The sequence below is a fragment of the Scyliorhinus torazame genome, chromosome 17, assembly GCF_047496885.1.
Source record: "Scyliorhinus torazame isolate Kashiwa2021f chromosome 17, sScyTor2.1, whole genome shotgun sequence".
NCBI lineage: Eukaryota > Metazoa > Chordata > Chondrichthyes > Carcharhiniformes > Scyliorhinidae > Scyliorhinus > Scyliorhinus torazame.
The window spans coordinates 8,591,002-8,603,718 of record NC_092723.1 but is presented as its reverse complement, the minus strand read 5'-3'; the positions used below and the strand labels follow the sequence as shown (position 1 = coordinate 8,603,718).

The 12,717-nt window shown below is 48.9% G+C and overlaps 1 protein-coding gene across 1 annotated transcript; it reads left to right on the top strand.

Moving 5' to 3' along the window:
* Nucleotides 1–1,031: 1,031 nt before the first annotated feature.
* Nucleotides 1,032–11,307, top strand: tomm6 (translocase of outer mitochondrial membrane 6 homolog (yeast)). Its single transcript, XM_072479977.1, has 3 exons — nt 1,032–1,210; nt 1,702–1,809; nt 11,094–11,307. The coding sequence occupies exons 1-2, from the start codon at nt 1,110–1,112 to the stop codon at nt 1,796–1,798; spliced, it is 198 nt and encodes a 65-aa protein (XP_072336078.1). The 5' UTR covers nt 1,032–1,109; the 3' UTR covers nt 1,799–1,809; nt 11,094–11,307.
* The last annotated feature ends 1,410 nt before the right edge of the window (nt 11,308–12,717 follow it).

The following is a 12,717-nucleotide window of genomic DNA, read 5'->3' as shown; positions in this document are numbered from 1 at the left end:
TATTGCAGTGTTATTGTAAGCCTACTTGTGACAATAAAGATTATTATATTATATAACCACTGCGCCACCGTACCGTCCTAACATAGCTATTTGCAAAAGATTTTTTTCTATTTTCTTCTTTTTCTCCTTGGCAATTCTGAACAGTTCAACCATTTGTTTTTTAAAATTAATTTAGAGTACCCAATTATTTTTTTCCCATTAAGAGGCAATTTAGCGTGGCCAATCCACCTACCCTGCACATCTTTGGGTTGTGGGGGTGAAACCCACACAGACACGGGGAGAATGTGCAAACTCCATATGTACAGTGACCCAGGACCGGGATCGAACCTGGGACCTCGGTGCCGTGAGGCAGCAGTGCTAACCACTGTGCCACCGTGCTGCCCCAGTTCAAACATTTGTGCCAAATGAGTTTTTAAAATTTGTTCTTGGAATGTGGGCATTGCTGGGCTGGGCCGACATTTGGTGCCCATCCCTATGACTATGCCACTCAGCACGGCGGTGCAGTGGTTAGCACTGCTGCCTCACAGCTCTGAGGACCCGGGTTCAAACCCGGCCCCGGGTCACTGTCCGTGTGGAGTTTGCACATTCTCCCGTGTCTGCGTGCTCTCACCCCCAAAACACAAAAAGTTATGCAGGGCTGGTGAATTGGCCACGGTAAAATGTCCCTTAATTGGAAAAAAAAAGAATTGGGTACTGTCAATTTTTTTAAAAAAAATTTCTGCCAGTGCATTCCTTGAATGTTCTGGTTTTATTTGAGGAACAAATATTTTTAATCTCAGAATAATCAGCTGCAAACCACGGCAGTCACTTTCAGTGAGCATGACATTGTAATAAAATAGATTTAATTAGAAGGACTCTTATGTTCAGTCTCAAATTATGTGATGTGCCTCCTTGGCACGTTTTTTAATTTCTGGATGGGGCAGGAAGCAGTGCAACAAGTGACACTGAGGCCCAGAGAGAGAGAGAGACAGAGACACCTGGAGGGGAGCCCTGGGCACCCACGGAACTCTATTCGGTGCTGGTGTTTCCCGGCGCGGGGACGGTAATGGCGGTGACACAGCCTCTGCGGCCCTGGTGTCCCCGTGAAGCGCTTCCCCTCCCGACACAAGATGGCGGCTCCCAAGAAGAGTGAGGCGGGCTGTCCGCGCGGCCTGGGCGACCTGCTGAGGGCGGCCTGGGCCCTGGCCACCGACAGGAGCGACTTCAGGAGGTGAGGGCACCCCGACTGGAGCCTCACTAATCGGGGATAACACCCCTCCAACAACCCCCCCCCCCCCTCCCCTCCCCCAATGGCAACAGGATGTTCGGCTGTGGTGGGCATCATGGATCCGCCACTGCCCCCCCCCACCCACCCACCCTTTCCCCACCCACCCACCCTTCCCGTGTCCCACCCCCACCCACCCTTCCCGTGTCCCCCCCACCCACCCTTCCCCCCTTCCTGTGCCCCCCCACCCCCCTTCCTGTGCCCCCCCACCCCCCCCTCCCCCTTCCTGTGCCCATCCACCCACCCTTCCCCCCTTCCCGTGTCCCCCCCCCACCTTCCCGTGACCCCCCCCCACCTTCCCGTGACCCCCCCATCCCCCCCTTCCCGTGACCCCCCCCCCCCACCCACCCACCCTTTTCATGTTCTCCCCTCCCCCCCCCCCCCCCCCCGCAATGGTAACTAATTACAGCTTGTATTTTCCTTTTCTTTTTTAATAGGAACTTAATCGTAAACCTTGGGCTGTTTGCTGCAGGCGTTTACATTGCCCGAAACCTATCGGACATTGATTTGATGGCACCTCAGCCTGTGGCATGAATGAGATCAGGGTAAGTCATGCAGCAGGATGCTGAAGTGTTTGTACTTGGATTGAATCTTCTGAACTCTGCTCAAGGTTCGTGAGTCAAACCTTTATAGAGAGCATTGCTGACGATCGCTACTTACCCTGACAAATTGATATGCTGTCCCTGGCAGGGTGTTCATGGGTTAGAATCAAGAACGAGATGTCATGCTGACTTCTCTTACCCTGTTCGACAATACATGGTGTGGAATTAGCACGTTCTCCCCGGGTCTGCGTGGGTTTCCTCCGGATGCTCCGGTTTCCTCCCACAGTCCAAAGATGTGCAGGTTAGCTGGATTGGCCGTGATAAATTGCCCCTTAGTGTCCAAAGGTGAGTTGGGGTTACAGGGGATTGGGCCAAGGTAGGGTGTTCTTTCAGAGGGTTGGTGCAGATTCCATGGGCGACTCCATGGCAGTATAGAGACTTTATGATTCATTGAGGAAGTGGGCACAAATCTGGCAAATGGAATATAATGTAGGAAAATGTGAAGCTGTTCACTTTAGCGGGATGAATAACGATGCAGAGCATTACTTAGAGGGAGTACGATTGCAGAATCCCAAGATGCAGAGTGATCTGAATGCTTTGGTGGGCGAGTCACAAATAGTACACAGGTACAACAAGCAAGTAAGAAGGCTGATGGAGTACTGTCCTTTATTATACGAGGAATCGAATATAAATGTAAGGATGTTGTGTTTCAGTTTTCTCATTCAAGGAAGGATAGAAATGCATTTGTGGTTCACATGTTTATTAGATTGATACCTGGAATGAGCTAGCTGGCTTGAGGGATGGTTGGAAATGCTAGGCTTCTTTCCACTGGAGAATAGAAAATTGAGGGGTGACTTAATTGAAGTAGATAAGATCCTAAACGGTCTTGACAAGGTGAACATGGAAATGACCTTTCCCCTCGTGGGTGAGTTCAGAGCTCGGGGACACTGGTTTAAAATTAGAGGTTGCCGTTTAAAAAAAAAAAAAAAATTAGAGTGCCCAATTCGGTTTTTTTCCAATTAAGGTACAATTTAGTGTGGCCAATTCACCTATTCTGCACATATTTTTTGGGTTGTGGTGGTGAAACCCACACTGACACGGGGAAAATGTGCAAACCACACGGACGGTGACCCGGGGCCAGGATCGAACCCGGGTCCTTGGCGCCATGACACAGCAGGGCTAACCACTGCGCCACCATGCTGCCCCTAAGGGTTGCCTTTTTAGGACAGAGATGAGGAGAATTAGTTTCTCTCTGAGCGCTGTGCGACTTTGAAATGGAATGAAAAATGAAAATCGCTTATTGTCACAAGTAGGCTTCAAATGAAGTTACTGTGAAAGGCCCCGAGTCACCACATTCCAGCGCCTGTTCGGGGAGGCTGGTACGGGAATCGAACCGTGCTGCTGGCCTGCCTTGGTCTGCTTTCAAAGCCAGCGATTTAGCCCTGTGCTAAACCAGCCCCTGCTGGAACTCTCTGCCTCAGAAGGCGCTGGATGTCATTGAATATTTTTACGGCGGAGCTGGATAGATTGTTCTTAGGCAAGGGAACCAAAGGTTATTGGGGGTAGATGGGAAATATGGGATTCGAAACACAAACAGATCACCCACGATCTTATTGAATGGCGCGGAGCAAGGTCGATGGGACGAATGGCCTATTCCCGCTCCTATTTTGTATGCTGTGTCTGAATTTCCTTTCATATTGGAAATTGATATTTCAGGATTCAAGGGTGTGTGCATGAGATTTATGTTCACCCTGAAATTTAAGTTTCAGGGAGACCCCCAGATGTGAGATGGTTCCCACCTAACTCTGCTTGCATTTATTTCCGTATCTTTTTTTAAAATTTAGAGTATACAATTCTTTTTTTCAAATTAAGGGGCAATTTAACGTGGCCAATCCGCCTAGCCGGCACATCTTTGGGTTGTGGGGGCGAAACCCACGCAAGCACGGGGAGAATGTGCAAACTCCACACGGACAGTGACCCAGAGCTGGGATCGAACCTGGGACCTCGGTGCCGTGAGGCAGCTGGGCTAACCCACTGCGCAACCGTGCTGCCCTTTATTTCCATATTTAACTCTGATTGGATTATAGGTTTTAGCACAGGGGAAAGCCACTCAGCTGATGTGACTGTGCTGGTTCTCGAAGAGCTACTCGCCAATCCCACCTCCCCTGCTTTTTCTTTAGCAAGGGTAGCACTTGAGCACAGTGCAACTGACTATCAATGATGATTTAATGGGGATATGGTGGAAGGGGAGAAGAACAATGCAGTTTGGCCCAGAAGCAAGTAGGTAAATGCAGTACCTCTCATTGGCACTGGGCCTCTGATCCCAGGTTTGGTATTCAACCAGTTTGCTGCATCACTAGGGAAAAGGACATTCCATTTATTATTATTGGGAGGCTCCTGATGGAAAGTGAACAAGTATTGATGTTTTCATTCATGTGAGTACAGGTTTTGGTTTAACAGCGATGCCCTCAAGGTTGAACTGCCTGCCATTGTTAAACGTACAAAAAGGTCACTTGTGAGGTATGAGATGGTCATCAGCATTTGTGAAACAACTGTCTGAATAAGTAAGTGCCCCCAAGGGAGGGACAGAAGAGTTATAGAGATCTACAGCGCAGAAAAGGCCCTTCAGACCACTGTGTCTGCGCCAGTCAAAAACAACCATCTAACTATTCTAATCCTACTTTCCAGCACTTCACCCACAGCTTCATATGCCTTGGCATCGCAAGTGCACGTCTAAATGCTTCTTAAATGTTATGAGGGTCTCTGCCTCCACCCCCCCTTTCAGGCAGCGAGTTCCAAACTCCCACCACCCTCTGGGTGAAAAGGTTTTTCTCACATCCCCACTAAACCTCCTGCCTCTTACTTTAATTTCTATGCCCCCTGGTCATTGATCCCTCCACCAAGGGGAAAGTTCATGTCTACTCTATCCATGTCCCTCATATTTTTATACATCTCAATCATGTTCCCTCTCAGTCCGGGTAAATCTCTGCACCCTTTCCAGTGCTGTCACATCCCTCCCATAATATGGATTCCAGAACTAGATTTCCTACAGTGCAGAAGGAGGCCATTCAGCCCATTGAGTCTGCAGCAACCCTCTGAAAGAGCACCCTACCCAGGCCCACTCCCCTACCCTATCCCCACCTAACCTATATTTCCTTGGACACTAAAGGGCAATTTAGCATGGCCAATCCACCTAACCTGCACATCTTTGGACTGGGGGAGGAAACCCACACAGACACGGGGAGGAAGTGCAAACTCCACACAGACAGTCACCCAAGGCCGGAATCGAACCTGGGTCCCTGGCACTGTGAGGCACCAATGCTAACCACTGTGCTACTCTACTGCACACAATACTCTAGCTATGATCTAACCAGCATTTTATACAGTTCCAGCATAACCTTCCTGCTCTTAAATTCTCTGCCTCGGCTAATAAAAGGCAAGTATACTATATGCCTTCCCAACCACCTGCCCTGCTACCTTAAGGCACCAGTGTACATGCACAACAATGTCCCTCTGATCATTGGGGCTTCCCAAGGTCCTGACGTTCAGCACGTATTCCCTTATCTTGTTTGTCCTGCCAAAGTGCCCTCACATTTATCCGGATTAAATTCAATTTGCCGCTGACCAGCTCATCTGTATTCTTCGGTAATATAGAACATAGAAAATACAGCACAGAACAGGCCCTTCGGCCCACGATGTTGTGCCGAACCTTTGTCCTAGATTAATCATAGATTATCATTGAATTTACAGTGCAGAAGGAGGCCACCCGGCCCACTGAGTCTGCACCGGCTCTTGGAAAGAGCACCCTACCCAAGGTCAACACTTCCACCCAACACCAAGGGCAATTTTGGACACTAAGGGCAATTTATCATGGCCAATCCACCTACCCTGCACATCTTTGGACTGTGGGAGGAAACCGGAGCACCCGGAGGAAACCCACGCAGACACGGGGAGGACGTGCAGACTCCGCATAGACAGTGACCCAAGCCGGAATCGAACCTGGATCCCTGGAGCTGTGAAGCAATTGTGCTATCCACAATGCTACCGTGCTGCCCTTAAGAACAAATAAATCTACACTATATCATTTTACCGTAATCCATGTACCTATCCAATAGCTGCTTGAAGGTCCCTAATGTTTCCGACTCAACTACTTCCACAGGCAGTGCATTCCATGCCCCCACTACTCTCTGGGTAAAGAACCTACCTCTGATATCCCTCCTATATCTTTCACCTTAAATTTATGTCCCCTTGTAATGGTTTGTTCCACCCGGGGAAAAAGTCTCTGACTGTCTACTCTATCTATTCCCCTGATCATCTTATAAACCTCTATCAAGTCGCCCCTCATCCTTCTCCGTTCTAATGAGAAAAGGCCTAGCACCCTCAACCTTTCTTCGTAAGACCTACTCTTCATTCCAGGTAACATCCTGGTAAATCTTCTTTGCACCTTTTCCAAAGCTTCCACATCCTTCCTAAAATGAGGTGACCAGAACTGTACACAGTACTCCAAATGTGGCCTTACCAAAGTTTTGTACAGCTGCATCATCACCTCACGGCTCTTAAATTCAATCCCTCTGTTAATGAACGCGGGCACACCATAGGCCTTCTTCACAGCTCTATCCACTTGAGTGGCAACTTTCAAAGATGTATGAACATAGACCCCAAGATCTCTCTGCTCCTCCACATTGCCAAGAACTCTACCGTTAACTCTGTATTCCGCATTCATATTTGTCCTTCCAAAATGGACAACCTCACACTTTTCAGGGTTAAATTCCATCTGCCACTTCTCAGCCCAGCTCTGCATCCTATCTATGTCTCTTTGCAGCCGCCAACAGCCCTCCTTACTATCCACAACTCCACCAATCTTCGTGTCGTCTGCAAATTTACTGACCCACCCTTCAACTCCCTCATCCAAGTCATTAATGAAAATCACAAACAGCAGAGGACCCAGAACTGATCCCTGCGGTACGCCACTGGTAACTGGGATCCAGGCTGAATATTTGCCATCCACCACCACTCTCTGACTTCTATCAGTTAGCCAGTTCGTTATCCAACTGGCCAAATTTCCCACTATCCCATGCCTCCTTACTTTCTGCATAAGCCTACCATGGGGAACTTTATCAAATGCCTTACTAAAATCCATGTACACTACATCCACTGCTTTACCTTCATGTACATGCTTGGTCACCTCCTCAAAGAATTCAATAAGATTTGTAAGGCAAGACCTACCCCTCACAAATCCGTGCTGACTATCCCTAATCAAGCAGTGTCTTTCCAGATGCTCAGAAATCCTATCCTTCAGTACCCTTTCCATTACTTTGCCTACCACCGAAGTAAGACTAACTGGCCTGTAATTCCCAGGGTTATCCCTAGTCCCTTTTTTGAACAGGGTCACGACATTCGCCACTCTCCAATCCCCTGGTACCACCCCTGTTGACAGTGAGGACGAAAAGATCATTGCCAACGGCTCTGCAATTTCATTCTTGCTTCCCATAGAATCCTTGGATATATCCTGTCAGGCCCGGGGGACTTGTCTATCCTCAGGTTTTTCAAAATGCCCAACACATCTTCCTTCCTAACAAGTATTTCCTCGAGCTTACCAGTCTGTTTCACACTGTCCTCTCCAACAATATCGCCCCTCTCATTTGTAAATACAGAAGAAAATACTCGTTCAAGACCTCTCCTATCTCTTCAGACTCAATACACAATCTCTATCAAGTCTTCATAATATTCAAGTATTATGTGTAAAAGGCCTTGGGGTTTTCCTTGATCCTACCCGCCAAAGATTGTTCATGCCCTCTCTTAGCTCTCCTAATCCCTTTCTTCAGTTCCCTCCTGGCCATCTTGTATCCCTCCAATGCCCTGTCTGAACCTTGTTTCCTCAGCCTTACATAAGTTTCCTTTTTCCTCTTAACAAGACATTCAATCTCTCGTCAACCATGGTTCCCTCACTCGACCATCTCTTCCCTGCCTGACAGGGACATACATATCAAGGACACGTAGTACCTGTTCCTTGAACAAGTTCCACATTTCACTTGTGTCCTTCCCTGACAGCCTATGTTCCCAACTTATGCACTTCAATTCTTGTCTGACATCGTATTTACCCTTCCCCCAATTGTAAACCTTGCCCTATTGTACGCACCTATCCTTCTCCATTACTAAAGTGAAAGTCACAGAATTGTGGTCACTATCTCCAAAATGCTCCCCCACTAACAAATCTATCACTTGCCCTGGTTCATTACCAAGTACTAAATCCAATATTGCCCCTCCTCTGGTCGGACAATCTACATACTGTGTTAGAAAAGCTTCCTGGACACACTGCACAAACACCACCCCATCCAAACTATTTGATCTAAAGAGTTTCCACTCAATATTTGGCGAGTTAAAGTCATCCATGACTACTACCCTATGACTTCTGCATCTTTCCAAAATCTGTTTCCCAATCTGTTCCTCCACATCTCTGCTACTATTGGGAAGCCTATAGAAAACTCCTGACAAGGTGACTGCTCCTTTCCTATTTCTGACTTCAACCCATACTACCTCAGTAGGCTGATACTCCTCGAACTGCCTTTCTGCAGCTGTTATACTATCTCTAATTAACAATGCCACCCCCCCACCTCTTTTACCACCCTCCCTAATCTTATTGAAACATCTATAACCAGGGACCTCCAACAACCATTTCTGCCCCTCTTCTATCCAAGTTTCCGTGATGGCCACCACATCGTAGTCCCAAGTATCGATCCATGCCTTAAGTTCACCCACCTTATTCCTGATGCTTCTTGCGTTGAAGTATACACACTTCAACCCATCTCCGTGCCTGCAAATACTCACCTTTGTCAGTGTTCCCTTCCCCACTGCCTCATTACACGCTTTGGCGTCCTGAATATCGGCTACCTTAGTTGCTGGACTACAAATCCGGTTCCCGTTCCCCTGCCAAATTAGTTTAAACCCTCCCAAAGAGTACTAGAAAACCTCCCTCCCAGGATATTGGTGCCCCTCTGGTTCAGATGCAACCCGTCCTGCTTGTACAGGTCCCACCTTCCCCAGAATGCGCTCCAATTATCCAAATACCTGAAGCCCTCCCTCCTACACCATTGCTGCAGCCACGTGTTCAGCTGCACTCTCTCCCTATTCCTAGCCTCGCTATCACGTGGCACCGGCAACAAACCAGAGATGACAACTCTGTCTGTCCTGGTTTTTAACTTCCAGCCTAACTCCCTAAACTTGTTTATTACCTCCACACCCCTTTTCCTACCTATGTCGTTGGTACCAATGTGCACCACAACTTCTGGCTGCTCCCCCTCCCCCTTAAGGATCCTGAAGACACGATCCGAGACATCACGGACCCTGGCACCCGGGAGGCAACATACCTTCCGGGAGTCTCGCTCGCGACCACAGAATCTCCTATCTATTCCCCTAACCATTGAATCTCCTACAACTATTGCTTTTCTATTCTTTCCCCCCCCCTTCCCTTCTGAGCCCCAGAGCCAGACTCAGTGCCAGAGACCTGGCCGCTTGGGCCTTCCCCCGGTAGGTCATCCCCCCCCAACAGCATCCAAAACGGTATACTTTTTTGAAGGGGAACGGCCACGAGGAATCCCTGCACTGTCTGCCTGTTTGTTTTTTTCCCCCTGACTGTAACCCAGCTATTCTTGTCCTGTACCTTGGGTGTGGTTACCTCCCTGTAACTCTTCTCAATCACCCCCTCTGCCTCCCGGATGATCTGAAGTTCATCCATCTTCAGCTCCAGTTCCCTAACAAGGTCTTTGAGGAGCTGAAGTTGGGTGCACTTCCCGCAGGTATAGTCAGCAGGGACACCGGTGGTATCCCTCACCACCCACATCCTACAGGAGGAACATGCAACTGGCCTAGCCTCCATCCCCTCTTACCTGACAGAATATAGCTGCCCTGTGGACTACCTAGATCTCCACCCTCCGACTCTGCTCCCAGTCAGCTACACTTTCTGTAAACTCCTGGCTCTCTTCTCACTCTTTGCAGAAATGTCGGAAACAAAATGAAAGGAGCACCTTACTCCCTCCTCACCTAACTCCCTCGGTCTCCAAACTCTTACTATAGCACTCAAATGCACCAAATTCAGCACTCCCTCAGTCACCAAACTCTCACTATGGCACTCAAATGCACCAAATTCAGCACTCAGTGCAAACAAAGTCTGCACTGTAGGGGATCACTTTTATACTGTGAATCTACCCTCTGAAAACTGGCCTAATCCAACTAATTAACAAGCTCCAGCTGCAAGTGCCTACAAGTAGAAGCTTGTTTAAAGCTGATTGAAAATTCACCTTCTTCTAAACCAAACAGCAACTTTTAAGTTAATTAACTAAATAAAAGAAAGACTAAACTTTAGATAAAAATGAAGCCTTATACTCCCTCGGTCACCAAACTCTTACTATAGCACTCAAAATGCACCAAATTCAGCACTCGGTGCAAACAAAGTCTGCACTGTAGGAGATCACTTTTATACTGTGAATCTAGCCTCTGAAAACTGGCCTAATCCAATTAACTAATTAACAAGCTCCAGCTGCAAGTGCCTACATATAATTCTATCCTCACTTTTCACCACCCCACCACTTTTCGTATCATCCGCAAACTTGCTGATCAACCCTCCTACATCTAAGTCTAAATCGTTTATATTACCCATAAACTGCAAGGACCCCACTGGACACAGGCTTCCAGTCAGAAAAACACCCCTCGACCATCACCCTCAGCCTCCAGCCACTCAACCAATTCTGGATCCGATTTGCCAAATTTCCTTGGATCCCATGGGCTCTTACCTTCGCTATCAGTCCCCCATGTGGGACTTTATCAAAAGCCTTACTGAAGTCAAAGTAGACCACGTCAAATGCACTGCCCTCATCTACACAGCTGGTCAATCATGTTGGTCAGACGTAACCTCCCTTCAAAAAAAACCATGTTGACTGTTCTTGATTAATCCCTGTCTCCAGATGTAGATTAATTCTGGGTCTCACAATTGCTTCCAATAGTTTGCCCCCCCCCCCGACACGCACATTGGCTATCCAATCCTCTGGCACCTCTCCCGTAGCCAGAGATTAATTGAAAATTATTGCCAGCGCTCCTGCTATTTCCTCCCTTGCTTCATTCAACAGTGGGTTGAATGGACAGTAATCCATGGCCGGGATTCGAACCCAGGCCCTCAGTGCCATAGGCAGCAATACTAACCACTGTGCCACCTACCGCCCCGCTAGTTGTAATTTGATACAACTTTTTTCTTGCTTGGAATTCTTCCTGATGTCATGTGTGCTATTTTGCAGATGCTGGGAATCTCGTAATAGCTGGCGGTCCACCATGAACATCGCTGGCTGTAACGTTTCTCTGCTGTGATCAAAACCACTGCTACACAGATGCATGGCAGCTGTACTCTTATAGACACGGAAAGCAAATTGATGTGCAGAATTAACTGGCTTCATAAATTACTTAAATATGTACAAATGTTCAAATCCTAATAACAATAAATTTGGAACACATTCCTGCATCTTCAGTTATATTTATATTTAAATTTGGTGTACCCAATTAATTTTTTCCAATTTAGGGGCCATTTTGCGTGGCCAGTCCACCTACTCACGCACACACGGAGAGAATGTGCAAACTCCATGCGGACAGTGACCCGGAGCCGGGATCGAACCTGGGACCTCGGCGCCGTGAGGCAGCAGGGCTAACCCACTGTGCCACCGTGCTGCCCTCATTTTTTCCAAATGAGGGGCAATTTAGTGTGGCCAATCATCCTACCCTGAACATCTTTGGATTGTGTGGGTGAAACCCACGCAGACACGGGAAGAATGTGCAAACTCTACACGGACAGTGACCCAACGCCGGGGTGGAACCTGGGACCACGGTGCCGTGAGGCAGCAGGGCTAACCCACTGTTCCGTCGCGCTGCCCGCGGTTCCGCCGCGCTGCCCGCGGTTCCGCCCGCCGCGCTGCCCGCTCTGCCGCCGCGCTGCCCGCCGTGCCGCCCGCTCTGCCGCCCGCCCTGCTGCCCGCTGTGCCGCCCTGCTGCCCGCTGTGCCGCCCTGCCGCCCGCTGTGCTGCCCGCTGTGCCGCCCGCCCGGCCGTGCCGCCCGCCCGCCGTGCCGCCCTGCTGCCCGCTGTGCCGCCCGCTGTGCCGCCCGCTGTGCCGCCCTGCCGCCCGCTGTGCCGCCCTGCTGCCCGCTGTGCCGCCCTGCTGCCCGCTGTGCCGCCCTGCTGCCCGCTGTGCCGCCCTGCTGCCCGCTGTGCCGTCCTGCTGCCCGCTGTGCCGCCGCCCATGCATCTTCAGTTATGTTGTCTTAGCTACTTCTATGAATAGCTGTGAAATTGATGGAAAAAAAAATCATAATTAACTTAAATGACATAAGTAAGAAATCTGCCTACATCTAGTTATGCTAATGCACAGGATACATGTAGCGTTAGAAGATGCAAGGAAGAAATATCTGGACAAAATTAACCTTCCCAATATTTTAGATCGTCCAGTGAAAAATGCTAGTTTTGTGTCTGTGTTCCACATGGGCAAAGATGGTATCTAGTGGAGATCAAATCTAAGACATGCAAACCTGATCCCGAGTTAGCTAACCTCGATTGGTGACAGCCAGACATTACAATGGGGCGGCGCAGTGGTTAGCACTGTTGTTTCACAGTGCCAGGGACTCGGTTCGATTCCCAGCTTAGGTCACTGTCCGTGCGGACTCTGCACATTCTCCCCGTGCCTGTGGGGTTTCCTCCGGGTGCTCTGGTTTCCTCCGGGTGCTCTAGTTTCCTCCCACAAGTCCCGAAAGACATGCTTGTTAGGTGAATTGGACATTCTGAATTCTCCCTCTGTGTACCCAAACAGGCGCCGGAGTGTGGCGACTAGGGGTTTTTCACCGTAACTTCATTGCAGTGTTAATGTAAGCCTACTTGT